Below are 20,674 nucleotides of genomic sequence, written 5' to 3'. Positions count from 1 at the left end.
GGCGCCTCCTCAGGGCGCCTGAGCCGCCACCTCGGGGCGCTCCCGCGCCGCCGACCCCTCCCGGTGGTTCGGTTGTTCCCCCCCCGCGGCCCAGCGCAGTGGACCGGCCCGGCCCGGCGGCGGCCTCGGCCCCGCCCGGCGGAAGTGACGCCAGGCGGAGGCCGGTGCTTCCGGCGTGCAGGCAGTGGCGGCCCGGCAGGAGGAGCCCGGAGCGCCGCTCCCTGCCTCCCCCGCCCGGCCGCGCTCCGCCGCGCCCGGTAAGTGTGGGAGGCCGGGCTGCGCTGCGCTGCAGGGTGGTGGTGGTGGGGCTCCTGGTGGGGGCGGCTTGTGCGGCGGTGGCGGGGAGCCGGGGGGGCCCGGTGAGCGCCGCCGCCACCGCCGCCTGCCGGGCCCCGTGTCCCTCAGCGGGAGGCGGCGGGGCCCGGGGCGGAGCGAGCCCGGCGGGAGGGACGCAGTGCCCCTTCTCTGTAAGTTCCGCCGAGTTCAGCGGCCGGCGGCGCTCCGCCCCGCAGACGGTGCCCGGGTCGGGCCGCCCCGGGGGAGAAGCCGCAGCCCGTGAGCGCTCAGGCCGGTGCCCCCCGCTCCCCGCCGCCCCCCGGGCTCTCCCTCCACAGTTCCCTTCGCTCCCGCGTTCTCCTGGGCTTTCCTCCCTCAAGTACGCGGTGTTCCGGCCGTGCGGGACAAGTGCAGGATTCAGCCTGACCCGAGTGACAAAAGAAATGGATTTGACGTAATTTAAAGGTACCGGGTACCTTTCTGCCCGAGCCCGTGGAAGGAAGGCTTCCATAGGTATGCGTAAAATAACTTGTTAAAAGTGATGGTAGATTAGAAAGGGCAAGAATGAAACGGACTGGGTGAGTTGGGAAGGACGAGGGAGTCGCGATAGTGTGAACAAAGACTGGGAGGTGGGAGGAGAGCACGCAGCTTCACGGGGGACGAGTGGTATGGCTGCAAGGAGGTCTCTGCAGAGTCATCTGTGGAGAAGAGGATGGGGGATGTTCTAATTTCTCACTCTTGGGATGAAAAGAACCCGATCAGAAACCTCAGTGGAAAAGGAAATGGCAAGGTATGTGTGCTGCATGTGTGAAGAAGCAACTGAGGGTGATCCACGGATTACAGGTTTGAGTGACATAGACAAAGGTGCGATTAACATTGATAGCAAGCGTGGAGTTGGGGTTAGAGATGGTTGTAGAGCAAGGAGGGCATCAGTCTGTTTGAAGTTTATGTGGATAAGTAGTTCAGGAGGCAGACTCGAGTTAGACTTTCTCTGTTTCACAATTATCAATAAAGAGGTGAGAAGAAAAATTCGTCTCAAATGTCTGTGAAATATCAACAGAAAACATAGGAGTATCCTACAAAGCACACACTAGAGAAATCCCAGAGGTAGGTACAGAGGGCAAGAAAGGATATAAGAATGATGTAGTAGGAAAAGGTGTGAGGTGGGATAACGTAATTTACTGTGTCTGAGGGTGGTGAGGTCAGAGAGAGACTGATGGTGGCATATTTGAAGGTGTTTTGTTTCAAGAGACCTTGTTAACAAGAATTATATTGCAAAGCAGGAGTCAGCAAGAGGTCATCTCCGTCAGAGCCGATGGGCAGCAGAGCGCAGGGGTGGGTGTGTTTATGAGTTCCTGCAAGGAGGCTGGACGAAGAGAGGAGATTAAACGGTATCAGTGTTAGTGAAAGTGACGGAGTATTTTGGATGAAGGTGGTAAAGGAGGACCTCATCCTCCCTTGGGCAGGAAAGCGATCTAAATACGGTTTAAAATTTTATAATCTGATTTTTGGGATTATGGTAATTATATAATATAAATACTGTCGGGTTTTTTACCTTGTTTTTTTGAGCTTAACGTCCTTATTGTCTTAAAAACTGGTATTATCAAGTATTAGCTGTGTCTTGTCTTAGTTTGTATTCAGAGAGTTGGGTCATGAGGGCATTAGCCTGAGCATTAGCTGAGGCGAGCTCTGTTCCTCATTTTCCTAGTATCCTGCTTTGTTTTGTCCACAGAGCTTCTACCTTAGTCTTCCTCTCCACGCATGTCCGTCTGACGGTCAGTTATGCTGGAAGGGAGCTCTTTCTGACAATGTTGTGAGAGGAGTCACAAAAGTCGTCTGGGCTGCAGACTGTTTTCTGCTTGATATATCGTATTTGCTCACGCGAACAGTTCCTCTGTTTGTTCAAATAAGTGTGTTAGTGGCACAACGAAAGGGCTCTGAGCTCTTCTGAGCCTCCTCCCCAGCTCCTGGTGTGTAACTGCTGAGCTACCGGGTAGGCCCATTATTTTACTTAAACATCTAAAAACATCTCATTGCTTGGACAGGACTTGCTATGTGTTGAGCTAGCAAATGGACCCAGTGTTTGGGGTGGTTTTTTTTTTCTTGTCTCTAGTGTGTGGGATGATCTGTGTGAGTTTGAGAAGTTTCCTGACTGGTGAGACTCACATGGGCATTGTGATGCTCTGACGTTGGCTGAAGGAAGCTGTTGCACACTGGGCTATTGATATCTCCATTACTTTTACGCAAGAGATCAGTGTTGATTCAGATTAAGCCCAGAACTGAATTGTTAACCCTAAGCAGGGTAGACAGAGGGAGGAATGGACAACGTAGGTTTGCCTTGTGTCTGTCAAATCAGATCTCATATTTATCTCCTTTCAATACGCAGAGATGGTGCCTCTGCTCCACTGAAGTCCTACAGAAAGCAGTCCTGTGAAATATTTGTGTGCTACTTCTGTTGTGGATAGCTAAGAAATCAAGAGGCAAATGAAAGGAATGGAGACCAGAATTCAGGGGATAATATAATTAGCTCCTAGCCTTCATCCTCTCTCACTGGAGGCTTGTATCTGCTGAAATCACTGCAGCCCCTCAAATTAATTGTACATCACATTCCTGATTATTCTGTGCTGCCTGGTCAGATTACTGGAAACAGAAAACAAACAACTTGAGGAAGAATAATGAAAAATTGAGATTTCCTGGACTCTAAAGTCAGGATTTTCAAAGCTTGTTTATGGTTTCCCCAGTAGCTACAAATTGGGATACTGTGGGAATATGTTTGTGTAACAGAGTTAACAGCATAGTAATGCGAAATGCAAACGTGTAAGAAAGCCAATACATGCTGCTTGTGTAAAATATAGCTTTGATTTTATATATATTTTTTTATACGTAAAATTTGGTTGCAGCATTGTTTTAAGTCTTTTGTATTTAATATATTCTCTCTTGAAACTAAATTATTTAGTTAAATGGAAATTTGTGACTAAATAGGAGATGACCCTTATTCAAGGTTGACACATGCTCTACTGCTGAACCTCTTAGATCTCGAATTCATGCTGGTTTAGTTACACAAGCAGAAGGTTTGTAGTTCTGATAAGTAAAGTCAAATAGGTGAATTATCCAATACCAGTGAGAATCTAAAATAAATTGGCTGTTCTGATTCTTCGTGAATAGCAGCTGTCAACACTTGAGCATAAATTTCTACATTCAGAAGGTAATAAGTGTATATTGAGAAGGTAATAAAATGAGAGAATTTTTTTTTATTTCCTCCCTCAGACGTAAGGCCCAAGCCACATCACATCCAGCAGAACCTACTTAAAGGGATTAACTAATTTCGCCATTACTTTTGAGACGGCATTGAAGACTGTTAAATTGGATGTATGTAAGAGATCTGCTTGCTTCTCTTATTTTTCAAAGTCCTGCTTAATGGCTGTGGCTCTGAAGCGCTATGAACTTGTACAGGGCTTCAAAGGTGGCCTTTCTTGCTACTGTGGTCATAGTTAAGGGGTTTGGGTTTTTTCCTGTTGGTGAAACGGATATGAAGCTTTTCTGCAGCACTTCAGGCTGTTGGTAAAAACTTAATGTCGTAAATCTGCTTGTGTCTCTGAAAAGATCTGTAGTGAAGGTTATGGAGCTACTTGCCAAATATCAAAAGTCTCGAGGCCTGCACTGGGTGCGAGGATGTGCTGTAATAAGCCGATCTCCAAGGTTTTAGACTGTGCCTGTAAGAGTGGCCCTGGCTTTGCAGGTGCAAGAGTCACAGTGGATCCAAACCAGGGACCTGCACAGCAGAATCTTCTTTAGCTGGGCTGTTGGGTCGGTCCGTTCCTGGCTGTTTGATCACCTGTGTGATGATGTTGACGTGGCCTCTCTTACAGTTTCTTAGGCAACAGAAAAAATTGTTTTTCCCCCCTTAGGAGACAGAGCTCAGATGAAATCAAAAGAACGATAAAGTTTGGAGGAGAAAAAGAAGCTGCAATTGCTTTCCTGGTCTGCAGTTTGACAGGGCATTAAGATGTCCGTGGACATGAACAGCCAGGGCTCTGACAGCAATGAAGAGGATTATGACCCTAATTGCGAGGAGGAGGAAGAGGATGAGGATCCTGGGGATATTGAGGATTATTATGATGGGGTAGCTAACGACGTGGAGCAGCAGGGAGCAGATGCCTTTGATCCAGAGGAGTATCAGTTCACCTGCCTGACTTACAAGGAGTCGGAGAGCACTCTGAATGAACACATGGCCAGCTTGGCTGCCACGTTAAAGGTGAGGAAAGGTTTTTGCATTAACACAGGTGTAAAATCAGTCTGTGATTGAAAGGGCAAATGCCGAGCATACTGTTTGAAACAAAAGCTGTGGTGATATTACTGTTACGCGGGGTTGAAGGAACATCATTGAAGGTCCCTGGTTCAGAACTGATTCAAACGTTTCAAATTGTTGCATACTGGTTCTGGGGCCTGAAAAAAATCTTCCTTACTTGAATGTTGATTCTTACAATTTATTTTTTTTTACAGAGCTGAGCTTCATGACCAAAATTCCCGAGTTACAACTCTTTACATTAGCACAGTACAAAGAGGATAGATAGAGAAGAAACAAACCACATCATAAATGGTGCAGATTGGTACACTTGTGTTTGAGAAGACAACTGACAGATAGGAAGACATGCTAAAACTCTGTAATTCTAACAAAACCACCTTTCTTTGTTGGTTCTGAGAGAATAATCATAGACTTTCAAAAAGACAGATCAGCTGTCATGCCAGGTATTAACCCTACTGTTGCAGTGACAGCAATTAAAGTACAATGAAGTTGCCAGCTCTTGTAGTGACTAATTCATCACAGAAGAGTCAGCTCCATGGTGTTATGCTCAATAAGACTTTTGTGAAGTTTTCTTTCTCTTTGTGCAACTGATTACTGTCATGCAGACTTGTAATAAAGAGAGGTTCCCTCTCTGCCTTGGCAGTGAGCTTCGGTCCCAGTGTGGGTCAAAGGAAAGCAGTTTCCCAAGCTCTAGGACTTGACACTGGGTTGAAATTACCAACGCATCTACTTTGTAACAGGTCTCCTAGAGCTTGTTCTCTGAAACAAACCCCAAAAGCAGGAGGGGTAACCACAGTATATAAAAAACCCATGTTGGATAGATTTTGATTCCTTTACATTTGGTCTGATTCAAAGCTAATTTAAAAAAAAGGAGATCTCTTGATGCTAATTTGCACGTTGGAGTGTCCTACAGAAATAGTGTAACCATAAAGCCTATAAACAATAGGCTCTGAAGCGCACCCATACCTTTTGCTGCATCTCTAGCTAGTTTTGCCATCTCTTGTCCTTGTTCCCAGCATTCACCACCTCAGAAAATGAAGTTTTACTCTTTCTTGACTGTCAAACTCATGTCTGTGATTTCTTCGATCAGTTCTGAATGCTTGCTGTTCCCTACGGAAGGGTGGGGGGGTGGGGAGAGAAAAGAACAAACGAGAATAGTTGGTCAGCCCTTTTGATCCAGCAGTCAGTTGCTCTTGGTTCTTAGCGATTAAGTAAAGATTTAGAATGGCTTTTCTGCTCCTTGCTGTTTGCCTTCAAATGGAGCACACTTCAAAAAGATGACCCCTGCCATATTGTTCCCTTGAATTAAATTAACAAAAGCAATACTTTATTTAGTCTTTAAAGGCTTCCAAAGTTAAAATAAGTTTTCCAAGAATTCTGAAGGTCTCATTGGGCAAATATTGTAGTTGACCAGATAATAACAACCTGCTAGCTCGAATCTGGCCCCAAATATGACCCCAAGAGAGACCATTTTAGATTCCTTTTATATCAAGAGTATGCCTGTGTATTTGCTTAAAAAAGAAGTGCTACACATTTTGGGTTGTGCATGAGAAGATGATAATAAATCTGGGTAGAAACCTGAAATACTGCAATCTTGTAAGCCACACACTCTAAGCCTTTAGCTCTTGAAGTGCCACATGAACTCTCTGTTCGCTACAAATGGTGGTGCAAGAATTGCACTTTTCTTGGAAATCTGTTGTGTATCTGCAGCATGTGCTCTTTGTTTCCTGGCATCCTTTCGCATAATACTTCAGCAACCCTGTTTCTTCCTTCCCCTCTCTTCCCCCAAGGAAACTTGTCATTTTGCTAGTTTTCTGAGACAAACTGAAGTGGAAAGAATTTGCGTTGCATTAGCAAGCATGGAGAAGAAGGAAATTGAATAGAACATGTTGAACTATTTGTTATCCTTATTTTCCATTGACTAAATGGATATGAATAAACAGGGACGCGCGGACTTTTGCAAGAACTGTGTTAACTTCTTTCCTCTAATTTGGTTGAGCTCTAAAACCTTTTTCTTTTTTTCTTTTGAAGACTAACTTTCATAATGTCTTGGGTGTTTTGGATAGTGGTGATTGTTCTTTTGGAGCATGCTAGTTCATTTTGTTGATTTCAGCTTCTTTCCCTTGTGATAGCTAGTGGTTATGTAGCGCTTTTCAGCATTAGCTCCTATTTAAGGCGGAGTGGTTGTCCCTGACAGGGCAAGAAGGTGGTAAATTAAAGACTGCCTTTAGGAGATTCGATTTTGAAGGCAATGCGTGACATGGTATCTGAGCAATTTGCTATCACACAAAATGAATAGACTAATACAATTCCCTAAAGCAAAGAAAAAAATGAATGCAATAAATGGGCTCAAAGCCCTGTTTGAATGTTCTGCCACTGTGTATTGTCATTAGGTGATTCACTTTCTGAAGGTTAAATTGGGAGGGGTGTGTGTTCAGCGTGGTTTTTCTCAGTGACATGTTGTCAACAAACTTTTAAGACCAGAGACAAGTATTCAGGTTGATCTTCCTTGGAAACCCTCTTGGGTACCTTTTTTCATTCCTCGTTAGATACAGCTGACCACCTTCTTGCTTCTGCTGAAGCTGAACAGATAACTGAACAAACCTTGCATTGGCTGGCTAATGTCAGGTCAAGTGCAAGCACCCTGCGTATGTTTAAAAGTTTGAAGGCAACATCAGAAGAGAAGACGGCCTCTTCAACAAAATGCTTGGTTTGGTTTTAAAATGGGTTAAAATCTTAAGTCTGATGAAAGCATGAAACCTGGCGTGCAGCTAGATGTATGCCCTTGTGTCTCTTACTGTCATAGGAAACTGTACCTTGAATTCTTCTGACTTGCTTTTTATCGAGTTGGTAATTCTGAATAGAAAAATTAGTACAAACGAGGTTGTAGTAGATACAACCAGCTGTGCTGTGTGCTGGGCCTGCAGCTACAGTAGGGGTTGTCCCAGAACCATACTGGAGCTAGAGGGACTGTGTAAGTGGTACTTTGAAAGTTTCTTCTCACTTTGGTTTTAATAAGGACTGTGTGTGGATCCTTGCTTTCCAGGAAAAAGAAGAGGAAATGTTTGCTCCTTGGTTAGTGCTGTTAATCTGGAGGTCTGTTTGTGGAGGGTTCCGTTAACGCTCTGACTAAAACTAGGACTGGCTATCTGTGTTGAAACGTGCCAGAAGAAAATCTGGCACTGGTATTATCCAAAACTGTGATTCTCTGACCAAAAGGCCTGTGAGTTGAAGCAGATCACTTTTAATTCCCCAAAAGGTCCCTTGACCAACACGCAACGCTTGTTAAGGGCAACACTCTTCAAAGCAGAATAGCGTCTGTTCCCTGCAGACCAGCTGAGGAATTTACAACAGTTCTTTTTAAAAAGTAGATGTAATTATAAAATCCAGTATCTTTCAAAAATAATGAATTAAAATTGTACAGTAGTAAGTTTGTTTTCAAGGTAACTCTGTCAAGTCGCCATTGAGTGACTGCGGGTCCTGGAGTGGCAGTATCAGTCCATGCACGCAAACAGTACCATGCTCAACAGTTGTACAAACAAAGTTGACCCTGTCACTGGCGAGCAATTAAGTGTGTGATGATGTCATATTGTTTTTGTTTGTGAATGACACTTCCTGGCTCTGCTGAGGGTCCCCGTACGAGTCTGGAATATCTGTGGTGTTCCAAATAACTGGCAGTAGTTTCTCTGTTTCAGACATGAGATGGATCTTTCTAGTTTTTACCAAATTTTTTAGACTGGTGGTATAAGCCACCAGATAAAACAATTGCAATTACAATTTATGAAAAAATGGTACCTTGACTTTAAGTCTTTTTAGAAGCTGATTGTCAGTCACGAGGAAGCTGAGGTATTTCTGCATATATGAGGTAGCAAGGAAAGATGGTCATGTTGTTTCACAGGTTTTATCCTGTTTACACGGGATAATGATGTAGTCTTTCCACTAAAACCAAAGGAGTTGTAAAACTGAAGAACTTAAAGTCTTCAGTTTGTTAATGTGTGAGTAGTCTGCTAGTATTTACCAGACAGCAAAAATCTTACTTCCCTTCCTCCTTGCATTAACAGCTTGTGATGTGGGGTTTTTTGTTTCTTTGGTTTTTAGCCCTGAACTGTGAAGAATAAAACTTCATAGATGCAAAAGTATTTGATGTCATGACATAGTACTAAACCTATTAATCCATGTTATCACTACGGATCTTTCAGAGATAAACCATTATTTTTTTTTTATATTCTTGCCTCACCTGACTGATGTCCCATCTTTTAATGCGACTGAATTAATATTCGCTCATAAAAACACAGCATTCGCTCATAAAAACACAGCCCTTTGAAACTGTTCCCCAACACTCAAATTGCGCTGACACAGACCAGTTCGTTTGTAGAGCTGCTTGGTGACCGCTGGCAGCGGTCCTTCACAAATACCGTCTTTAGCAGACCCGGAGTCATGTGCGTGGAGACTGGCAGCCCATGCCAGCAGCTCTGCCCGCGGGAGATGAGTCGGTGCTCGCAGAACGCCTGCTCCGTGCCATCGCAGAAGGTCCGTAAAGAGCCCCATGTCAAGACAGTGGCGCGTGTGGCTCCCCGTATCGCTGTGCAAACCGCAGGCAAACATGCGGTGTGAGGCGCTTGTCTGAACAAACCTGCGCAGTCATCCTTTTTGATGCCATAGTGACTTCATGAAACTTATATGCGATGTAAAATGGCAGTTGTAAGAGACTAGCTGTACCTAAGTACCTCAGGTACAGGAGGAGTATGAAAGCCCCTTGAAATATTAAAATGCATGTACGTAAGAACACGGTTTGAAAAATTCATGTGCAAAGTTAATGTCCGTAAGAACCAACATTGGTAAATTTTAGTATATATCAGCGAACAGTTAGTAAATATTTAAATATCACTTATTATAAATGGTGGACCCTGATAGGCAAATTTGACTTCTCCGCAGAACCCCCACGTGCTGTTCGGCGATGATAACGCACTGTTTCGAAGTACCTGTAACCCTAGATTAGTCAGGACGTGCAGGTTTGTATCTGTACCGTGTTCTGCGTTTTAATATCAAGCCAACATTATGTGGGGCATCCAGTCTGAAGTTGTAACCCTTAGGAGCACACACTTTTGAGACGTACCTGTGTCCTTTACCCACTTTTTATTCCCAAACAGAAAGATCCTGGAAATTCTGCTATACAGAAGCTGTGCTGTTCCCTGCCAGATTCACAGTGCCTGTACTTCAGTATGTTAAACATCAATAGGACAGGAATATGTCCGTAACTGTCTTCAGTGCGTGTTTTATTTTGGCTCCTAAAGATCTTTTTTTTTTTTTTTTTTTAAAGTGTATTAAGTTTTTGTAGACTCCTGGTCAGCAAGATAAGAGAGCTGGCTGGGGAGCCCAGAGCTCACAACCTTGTGACAACTTCATCAAGTCCTTTGAGAAGAGAAAACAGTTTTGTTCTTTATTGCCCAGGACTGGTGAAATTCTCAACTTGATTGGAAAAATGAGGCACAAATGTGGAGGGTGATTATAGCCCACACATTTCTGTGTGATTCACGCCTTAAGTGTATCTTACAGCCAGTATGACTCTGCAGGGAGCCAAAAAAAAAAAAAAAAAAGAAATCTGTTCACAGCTGTTGATGAGTATGATCTTGGTGGGAGGTAGAGGCAAGGCACAAGTCATTAAAAATGCCAAGGCAATCTTTCAGTAAGTGTTCCATGTTGCAAGCTTACAGCTGGACAACACGATCACGGGAGCGGCATGAAGCAGCTGAAGCGCATTGCCAAATTTCTGTGCTGTGCCTATGGCGGGTGGCGCAGCAGAGGCGAGCTTCGTTGTGTGCTATGAAACACTGTTTTGCAAAGCAGGTGTTCCTCCTCTTCATCTTATAACAAAAGAGAAATGCCTGTAGAAGCTGGGATTGCCAAGTAAAGGACTATGTTGTTTGGGACTGAACAGGGATTGCTCATGTCTAGGTTACCGGAGCCCCGCGCGTGTGTGGGATGTACCTGTGTGCACACACCAGTGCTTCCCAGTTCCAGTTGGCTGCCCTGTGTCCTGAGCCACCGGTCACGGTTGTGTGGATTCAGATTATTCTGTGTCCTTTGCTTTGCCCCTGCACATCCTCCACATCCTCCTTCCTGCCAGCCAGAAGGAATTGTCCGCTTCTCCTCTCATTTGCTGGGAAAGCACCTGGGCAGGGGCTGAGCTGAGTGAAGCTGGGGGGGTGCTGCCAGGGGTTTTGGCAGCATGTGGGGGATGCCGTGCAGTGTGCGCTGGGTGTTGATGCTCCCAGACACTGCATTACATTGGAAAGAATAACTCCAGTGAGTGCAGCTGGGGAGTTTTATGTCAGTCTTCTATCCGTGTGCCGTCTTACGGCTTTCTTGCTGCGTTTCTTTCACTCTGAATCTTTCAAAGAAGGAATCTCATAGCTATTTTGTAATAATGCCTTCTGGCATACCGTCTTGCTTAAGTCTTTTTTTTTTTTTATTTTTTAATTTATTTCTGAATCTCCTCAGGAAGCATAGCCTAACAGCTTGAGAAATACGTATGTTGAGATTTCCTAGCTGAGTCCTACTGATCCTGTTTGTTGGCAGCTGCAGCTGAAATTGTTGCTGTCCTGTGGATGGATTAAAGCGATATGTAAGTGTGGAAAAGGAGTTAGAATTTGACCCAAGATCCCCTTTCTTCAGTGTGTGGCCAACTAGGTTGTGCACTGACAGCTTCACAAACCATTTGTATAACACCGGCAGTATTTGTCATTCCCAATTCCCCATTCTGCCTACTAAATATGCTTTTAATCTTGCGGACTGACACCAGGTCTCTGCGTGCCGGAGGGTGAGTGACGGGGTGCAGATTAAAACCCCGTGATGAAGCAGAGCTCACATAGGGCTCTTTGTCAAGACCTTTCCGTGGTATCGAGACTGTCGCTACAGACTATAAATTGCATTTCTTTCCCCGGTGCAGCCGACGCTCTGTAATCAGGAGAGGGGCTGAAATGTCAGGCAAATTGTAAGCAAGACTGTGAGTGAAACCTAAACATTGAGGGCTTTTTCTCACATTTTTTTAAGCTTGACTGAACCCAAGAAAAAAAGCAGGGTATCTGATTTTGTTGTAACTTTGTCTATTTTTTTTTTTTTCCGATGAGTGAAATTAATTTAAGTTCCCTTTTGAAAACAGCCTCCTAACGCTCAGAAACCCGTAACAGATAGGGAGGACTTTGCCACAAGACTTTGAACGCTCGGGGTGTTTATGGCAGGCGATGTTAATCACAGCTCAAGCTCCTGCAACCTCCTGAGTTTGCATATTGGAAGTCTGCTTAAAAGAGGAGTAGATCAAAGCAAAGAAGAAAACACGGTCCAAAAAAAGCTTTTTGGTTGCCCTTTTATTTCTTCTTAATTCTTAATATTTCTGCAGTTTTCTGAGAAATCCTCCAGTAAAAACAGGGCAGTGGTATAGTTTTTCCAGTGGGGCGTAGGGGGAGTCAGATCTACTTTCCACAAGAGAAATGAGTGTAAAATAGTGGGTTTTTCCATTTGTGGGTCACTTTCTTCACCTCAGTACCCTTAAGTAAAGCCTGTCTGAAGGGTTTTTTTCTCTTCGGCAAAATCATTGGATACGAAGTATGGTTTCTTTCTAAGGTGTTATTATTCTCTACTGAGAACTATTTTGCCCATCGTTGCTCACCAACAGCAATAATTTCAGAGGCTCTTGCTCTGTCTGTTTTTACTGTTGTAAAGAATTCAAGAGTGTGTTTTCGGAAGTTTTGCTGCAGCACAAACTAATGTCTTCCCAAGTTCATCCTTTCCTTGTAGAACTAAGAAAAACTGTTTGTGGATTAAAAGAAATAATGCTTCTTAAGATTAATCCTATTTGCTTAAATCTATTTGTATAAAAGCCTTTGATTAAGGGAAACACAAGAAATGGAAGCTGCATTTCTTTATGCCAGGTTTGCGTTCGTCTCAGCCAGACGTTTCAGTGCAACCCTGATCTAACGTGAATTGTCAGCTTGGTGCAAAGCCACGGGATGTCAGCTCCAGCCAGATCATCATATCTCAAACTCACTCTGACTTGAATCTCTTTGAGAATCATGTGATGATTCTTGTTTTAAATTCCTGATGCCATATCTCTGCAAAAGGGAGGATTGAAACGCACCTCCAAAAAAATAGGCCATCCCTTGGAGAAAAGTGAAATGAACTCATGAGATATGCATGCAACATAAATATGCATGAGCAATTTCTGTAGAATACAAGCTCTACAAAAGACGGTGGTTTTTTAGCTTTTAGGAAACATTTCTCTCTGAATTAGCAACTGTCAAAGTGGCGCGGTTGAAAAGGTTTTCTGCTGTAGAGAGATGAAACTTCAGCCCTTCAAACAATATAGCTTATCTAGGGAAGCTTGTTGAGCCATAGTTGTGTTAGAGCTCTCCGAACCCAGCAAGGTACCTGCAGAGCTTCTTTGCAAATTCTTTTGATACTGTCTTGTCCTAGAGAGTGCCAGACTCTCTCTCGCACTTCAGAAGTGTGAGAATTTTGCTTATCTTGGAGAGTAAAGAACCCAGAAGATAAATGGAGATAGAAATAGTAAGAAAATAAACACTGTGCTCTTTTTCCAGAAGATGAATAGGTGTGTGTTTAACGCGATGGCATTACTTCTTTGTTCTACTTTCAGAATCGAATTTTGTCCAGCGCTATGTAAATTTTTCAGACTTTTTTCACAAGTCCCGTAGAGTCTTTCCCTTATGGAGAGCAGCTTCCTCTTGGCACCCTTCCTGCGTGCATCGACACGGCGCCCCTTTTCCAGTGCAGTGATAAACGTTGGCGCTTGTTGCCCATTTCTGGCAGTCAGCAGCCTTCTGTCCCTGGTAAGTCAGAGTTAAGCTGGTGGAGGCTTGGAAGAGGTTTCTGAGGAGACCAAATTCCTGGTTTAAGGTGAAGCTGGAAATTGTAGATTGGATGAGATCCTCTCTATTCAGCTTTGCCGCTCCATCATGAAGAAAGAAACGTGGTCTTCTGTCTGAAATTTTCCAGGTTTGGATTTGGACTGAGCGGATCTTTGATCTTAAAGTTTTAAGCTGATGGTGAGAAAAGGGGGAAACGACAATGGGGGAAAGACAGACATTTTTTTTTAGCATGACTACTGCTTTCAGCTTTCTTCTTCTAAACTTTAATAAATTTAATCACAGCTAGAGGACTTGTGGAGAAGTCGAGTTATGCAGAAGAACTGTCACAATTTATCAGTTGCAGACAAAAACTAGAATAACAGCATCTAGAATATGCATTCCCTTTTGCACTCTGGTCTGTAGAAGTATTTTACTGAAATGACCTCCTGCCAGCAAGACACTGAGTGTGCTATCTCACTGTCTTTTTTGGGTCTTGTTGTTCTGAAACGAGAGTGGGAAAGCGTAAACAAAGCTGGCATTTTATCAAAGGCATCTTTTTATTAATTTGTTTTATGTTTGAGATAAAGCATTGCTGTTCTTGGATAACCTGAGATTCTTGTGGCACCCAGTGACCGATAGGGGATGGAATCATAGCTCTTTCTGAAATGCTTTATAAGTTTGAGATCTTTCATTGTGTGAACCTTCTGGCTGTCCGGGAAACGCTGAATCGCACTGTTCAGTGTGCCTGAACAGCCACTGAGGCTTATTTCCTAAGCTGCGAGGCTGCAGCGGGTGCATACGGAGCGGGCATCGATGTCTTCTAACTGAGCAGTTCAGCCAGCAGCTTCTGTACGTTGCTTCTCCAGTACTGTAAGGTAATGAATTATGTACATATGGACCAAACTTCTGATTGCAGTGGTATTTTTCTGTACTCAGCATGTTTTGGCTCCTGCTTACAAAGAAATACTTCAATTATTCTGGGGTGTTGTTGTGGAAGGACTGGCTGACTTGGTACAATCATTCACTCAGTGTGAATGTACAATCATGGAAGAGGCTGGGGAGCACTGCTAATCAATAGAAGCAAGCTTTTGTTACGCACTTGTTTTTCTTCTCGTGCTTGTTTTCTTGAATCTCTCCAGTAGTGTTGGCCCCTGGTCAACTTTTGCCTTCTGAATTACCAGCCTTGCTGATGGTGAGCAGGACGTAGATTGTCATGCAGTGAGACTCCGCTCAAGAGGCACGACTTCAGCCTCAGCAGTTATCTGCTCCCTTCCCATCCCTCTTTCTTACAGTTTGAATGTTATCTATCTTTAACGTGTAAGATCCAGTACTTCCATGCCAAACGGACAGTGGGTACGTTGCTGCAACTGGCTGACTCTGAGACTTCTTGTTTGCAAGATTGCATGCACTCCAGTCAGCTCATATCAAAAACTTTTCTGCTTCAGGGCTTTTATGGATGTGGACTCATGTCATGAACCTGGCTTTATCAATTGGAAATGTTTTATTCTTGGGTGCTTTTATGATGAAAGTAGTAAAATTAGCACTACAGCTGATCCAATCAATGCTTGCAGTTGGAGCAAAATAGGAATGGTCACAGAAGCTTTATTATTCTTCTAGATCTGTCAATTTGGCATCTTTCTGGAGCATTAATTCCAGATTTTGCCTGACAAATAACTTGACTCAAAAGCATTTGATTCTGTTAGGGTAGTTTGTTAGATTTCAGAAATGTGCATGCTAGTATTTGTATTTCTCTTTTCTGTACATCTTCATTCTTGAATGTACTTGGCTCTTCTTCTGGGATCAAGTAACTTCATGGAGTTCACGTAGTCAGGATGCCGCAATGGATGCTACACCTCAGGCTGTGAAAATCCAACCGAAAAATACTCATTTTCATATGTTACAGATAAACTTCCTATTTAAGTCTGGTAGTTTGGTTGTTTTTGTTGGGTTTTTTTGTCAGGACGGTAGTTCTTCCTCACTGCTACTGAGAAATAATTTCATTGCTGTTAGAGAATGATTCATTAGCATGTGGTTTGCATTTGCAGGAAGCCAGTCTCGTAGAGACCACATTCCTGATGCTTGTTTGCTTTACGAACGTGAAATGCAGATGTCTTCCTTGTACAAGCAATTCAAAGGTGTCCCATTGGGTCTGCCAGGTTGGGGGCTTAAGACAACAACCCATGCGAGGCTGGCAGTGACACTTCATCCCTACAAGCTGGAGCAGAGTGTACGTGGTGTCCACAGCAGCCCTGCGTGCCACACTCCATCTAATCACAGGCTGCTGGGCTGGCAGGGAGCGGGGGCAGCGCCGCCCGGGCAGCCTTTGTTCTCGCAGGGTCACATCCCTGGTAAAGTCGAGGAAGTTGACGTACCAGATCTTACACAGCATGAGCTAAGGCTTCATTTCTCCTAGAAAAAAAGGATTGTTTGAACGTTGAAAATTACTCTTTTATGACTGGGATTTCTTAGTGGCCAGCAAAGGGGGCAAATCAGAAAGCAGATGTGGGTAAGAGACATTTAAACACCCGCAGCTGCATCATGCGTTGGTGCTACGCTGGTTTAGCTCAGCGAACCAACCGTCCAGCACTGACAAATGCCCGTGCAGGACCAGGGCAGTATCGTGTGGCAGGAATAGGTCAGTTGTGCAGTGAAACTGCACCTCTTCAGTGGGGCAGATTTAGAAGAGTAATGAATGTGCTGCCCCTCGGTGTGCAGAGCGTGTCTGTTTTGTAGGAGCAACCATGGCTTGTTTTTCCTTCCAGGGTTGTGTTGGGGTTGCTGTGTATCTGTATTGCCAGTACGTCAGATCTTGTGATTCACCTGTAGCAGGATTCAAGAAGGCGTATGGCTTTCCAGCTGATGATTGGGACTGACAGCTTCTCTAGAGGAAAAAAAATGGAGCTCTTCCTGCAGCTAGGGTGGAAGGAGCTGTGTTTTCTATATGTATGGTAGAGAGGCAGGCGCTATGGTGGTAGCTTGTCTCGGAGTGTGGGAGGTACAGGCCTTTAGCGTCAGCGTATTTGAATGCAGAACGTGTAGACCATTGGGCTTGCCTGGGTGCTTCCTAGCACAGAGAGGAGTGAGGAGGCAGGGGTCGTGAGCCTTCGGAATCCCCCTGGAAGAGGTGTCTTGTTTGCAGGAGACCTGCTTTGTTTGAACTCCATGAGCCTGATAAAGGTGTGAGGGGGTCGAGAGGCAGGGTGAAGGTCTGGCAGCTCAGCAGATGGCTGTGGTCTTGGCGGGTATGAGCCTTTTTGTGCTAGCAGACCAGTCTGTTTTCTTCAGAAATTAAATAATACATATAAGCAAAGGAGAACTTGTTTGCTTGTACCCTTGCAACATGACTTTAAATGTCGTGTTGCAGTATTCTAGAGGGTGCTCGGGCTAGTGCTTGCCAGGAGTTCACGTAATGCAAGCAACCCTGCACGGAAATAGTCTCTGTCACGGTAGCTTTCCGTCTTCCTATTCCACTCCAGCGTATAACTTTCTTCTCTGCAATGAAGGCTGGGGAAAATGTTTTGTTTTTTCCCCCTACCCTTTGCGATCACAGCATGCCTATGTTTGCAGCTTTTTACTGCTTCTCCGGCTCACTGAGCGGTATCCGTCTGCCCCGTGGTGCCTACTTTGCACACTTAGCAAGGACCCCGATCCCAGTCTGGGCTGGGCCTCTCAAGTGGCAACCGCTTGAGGACTGGATGTGGGGCTTCCGTGAGCAGTTCAGCTAATCCAGTGAAATCTTGATTCCTTCTTCTCTGTGCTGTTGTGACTAAGTACGTGAGTTAGTTTGGGTACATCCGTGCTTCATTCCAACCTGTGTATTGCAGGTGCACTGGCTGTGAACATTGTCTCTAATAGTTTAATGGGAATTGAGTATCACTGGAATATCATACTGAGTTTGCACAATTTATTAGTCTTACGAGAAGATTGTAGTCCTAAGCAGAGGTGTGGCCTCAAAATACGCCTAACTTGACTTTTTTTTTTTTCTTTTATTTTCCACCTAGGTATCACATGCTGTTGCAAAGCTAGTATTAGTTAGTTTCCACTGGCAAATCTCAGAGATTTTGGAAAGGTAAGTGTAAATAGTCTTATCTGTTCTGTGCTCAGTGCTTTTCCCCCTTGCTTTGCAAGAATGCGCAGGGTGGTCCATAGGTGTCTTTTTGACAAGCATCTTTGAACCTGAAAGCAGGCCATACAGTCCATGCCAGGGAGCAGAGGAAAAACACTGTTTTGTTGAGGCTGCATTGCCTGTAAGAAATTTGTAAACAGGGAGAGAGTAGTGGTGGCAAATGTCTTTCAGTCTGAGGAATTATATTCCTGCTGGGAACCCTGTAGATGCATTTAGCTTGAACTTTGAGGTAACAGACTGAGAGTGCTGCATCTATATTTATTTATTTTAACAAATGTAAAGATAACATATGTTCTGTTTTGAACATATGAGCCATAAATCATGAAGGAGCACTGGACCTGTGATGATGTATTCTTTAGTAGTACATTCACATTGAAGTTTTTGCTCCTTCTGAACATAAGTGGTGTTTTTTTTCCAAGCTGACTAGCATTTGGAGAGCAGAAGATGGTGTAAGAGAACTGAGAAGTGCAGCCCCTTTGTGGCTTGGTCAGTGTAACGGAGTCCTCCAACTGATTTCAAAAGGAGGGTTCGGACTCTGCCCAGACGTATACTGGAAGTGTGTCAGGAGGCACTGCTGTCTGGCAGCCCCTCCAGAAAATACTGGCTCAGAACTGAACATTGTCTGAAAATAGAGACCATATCAGTCTGACTCATTCTGCCATGCCATTTTTGGCCCTGTAGCCAGCAACTTCATCCAGAGGACATATGGGAAATGCATCTCCTGTATGGATATTGTCGCAACATCTTTGGTAACTGGCTCGTTGGTTATCATGCATCCTCTGAAAGCTTTCCTCTGGGGAATGCGGAGGGTGAGGTTCTGCACAACAGCTCAGGAGGAGTTTGCAGGTCAACTGACGAGATTTAAACAAGAGGAAGTTTGGGGAAGGGTTTACTTGAAATCTGTGACTTTGCAAGTTGCCCTCCGGCTGATCCGATCCTCAAACTTCTGTCTTCGTACAAAGTGACATTATCAAATGGAAGATCTCTAATACGACTTAAAAGTGCTACTGGGGAGGGAGGATTTACAGCGTGGTCACAACAGTGATGCTGCTATTTCTGAATTCACTGGTGATTTTTTAACTGGAGATACAAACATTCCTCTGCAATGGAAATCACAAACAGCAAAACGTTTAATTCTAAGGCTACTGATAGGCAGCTTCATATGCCTAAGAGGTGATAATCTGTCACAGAGTAAATGCTTAACTAGATACTAGGCTGGAGTCAAAGTGAGACCTAACCAGGATAGCTTGATTTTACAAAGGAATAGGAGACAGACAGGAGCTTCACTGAGTGTGTTGTTATGGGCAGTGGCTTAGGACTGCTCTAGAAGCGTGGCTAGAAAGCCCTAGCTTCAAAAATAATTTTCGGGCGGGGGGGAAGGGAGAGAGTTGTAGAAAGATATTCATCAAGGAGCATGAGGGAGATGTTAATCCATTAGTATGAGAACTGTTGTTCCTGTTTCTGATTTTGAAGAAACTCATAAAGTTTCGTTGATGAGAGTTCAACTCACGATGTGAAGGAGCCTCACGCAGGACACGTTTCCACTTTCCTTGTTGAAACCTACCCTGCCATTTGCACAGAACCTGTTATTTATTCAGGCGAGAAGGATCAATTTAAGAAGGCAAAATGTATTCAGAAATTGATTTGATCATTCTTCAATTGCCTTTTCAGGCACAAGTCTAATGCTGCCCAGTTGCTAGTAGAAGCACGAGTTCAGCCCACCTCATCCAAACACGTAAGTATGCTAACTATGTTGGTCTGTTCCCTTGGCAGACACCTCTGACCCACCTCATCGGAGGATTGCATTACTAATGGCATAGTCTGTCCCATATTAACCCTTAGCAAACTCAGGTCCTACACCCTAACTCGGTGCTGGGCTTACTTTTTGAATGAGAAAGCATTCAAGAGGTGTCTAACATTTAAATAGCAGCTTTGCTATTGTCTTGCAGGTAGCGTTCAGGAGTTGCTTGCCTCGAGAAAATTGAGGTCATTTTTTTGTCATGAGTGGTGGTACACAATGGAAGGAGCAGAGTGCATGGGCTTGGCTGCCTCTTCCAGTTCTGCGCTCTGCAAGACACTCAAGGGACGCTCTGGCTGTGCAGAGTGAACAGAGCTTGTCTGCGACAGGAACAGAGATTTTTTTAATTATTTTTTTTTCCCCCCTAGGGTGACTGTTTGCTGCGCTGCTCTGCTCAGGGATGCTTAAGCCAGATCTCCCAGTGGTGCTGCTGAGCCAGTCAGTAGTGATACTTGAACCAACAGCTTGTGTTTTGCAGCCAGAGCTGCACAGATCCTTAGATACTTTTCTTCCCCCCCCCCCCCTTTAAATAGAAACTTCCTGTTGCATGTTTACAGGTTTCATTCACAGTGGGTGTCTTGGTACAATCCACAGTTACCCAGGAACACATTGCCATGTGTCAGATTTTGAGTGATAAAGTATTACATCTGAGAAACAGCCTTTGGGTTGAGGGGGGGAGGGGAGATTTTAAAAGCCTGATTTGGCATCTGAGCTGACTTGTAACTAGCAGAGAGTGAAAATGCTAAAACAGCTGACGGGAGTAAGCTTCATGGACTCAAAATAAATTATCTGCCTAGAGTCCAGAAAAAAAATCTTTGTTATTTAACATACCTGCAAATTAGTCCACGTATTTTGAGATTTGTCTGAATCTTGTATCAGCCGCCACTTAAATTCTCTCCCCTGCAATGGTGATTTCATTTTGGGAAGGCAGATATTACAGTTAAAAGGTTAGTTTAAGTCGTGACAAACTCGGTTTGGTAGGCAGTTCATTACAGCTTTTTTGTGTGTGCTAGGGCAAGTTGCTGTGTGCTTCAACTCCTACTGCAGAATGATGGTATGGGGGGCAGATGCTCCTCCTGCATGTCTGTAGAGCAGCTGACCCTACAGAGAGAAGCTCCGGTGGTGAGCTCAGGGGGGCAGCTCGCGAAGGTTTGGGGCAATGCGCGTGCTGTTCAAGTTGAGCAGTGGCTGTAGGCAGTCAACGCAGCGTCAGACTCGGTGAATCTTGTTCTGGTCCGTAAGTGAGGCCGCTTAGAACAAAGTCGCATTATTTCCTTTTTCGTGTGGTCGTGCCATAAAGCAAG

At 44.3% G+C, this 20,674-nt stretch overlaps 1 protein-coding gene across 10 annotated transcripts in view; it reads left to right on the top strand.

The window, feature by feature from the left end:
• The first annotated feature begins 105 nt into the window (after positions 1-105).
• Positions 106-20,674, top strand: part of ARIH2 (ariadne RBR E3 ubiquitin protein ligase 2) — a 32,504-nt gene continuing 11,935 nt past the window's right edge. Inside the window, exons 1-7 of one of the 10 annotated variants that reach the window (XM_054216854.1) lie at positions 191-257; positions 615-789; positions 2,009-2,269; positions 3,544-3,645; positions 4,185-4,531; positions 17,448-17,515; positions 19,244-19,307. In XM_054216854.1, the coding sequence (XP_054072829.1) occupies positions 4,283-4,531; positions 17,448-17,515; positions 19,244-19,307 (381 nt within the window). In that variant the 5' untranslated portion in view covers positions 191-257; positions 615-789; positions 2,009-2,269; positions 3,544-3,645; positions 4,185-4,282. Of the gene's footprint in view, positions 258-349; positions 790-1,559; positions 1,668-2,008; positions 2,270-3,543; positions 3,646-4,184; positions 4,532-17,447; positions 17,516-18,301; positions 18,322-19,243; positions 19,308-20,674 lie in introns of those variants that run through there. The other 9 variants (XM_054216855.1, XM_054216858.1, XM_054216859.1 and 6 more) reach the window with 9 other exon arrangements.

This window comes from Rissa tridactyla, chromosome 10, assembly GCF_028500815.1.
Source record: "Rissa tridactyla isolate bRisTri1 chromosome 10, bRisTri1.patW.cur.20221130, whole genome shotgun sequence".
Classification (NCBI taxonomy): domain Eukaryota; kingdom Metazoa; phylum Chordata; class Aves; order Charadriiformes; family Laridae; genus Rissa; species Rissa tridactyla.
This window is presented reverse-complemented; position numbering and strand designations above follow the sequence as displayed.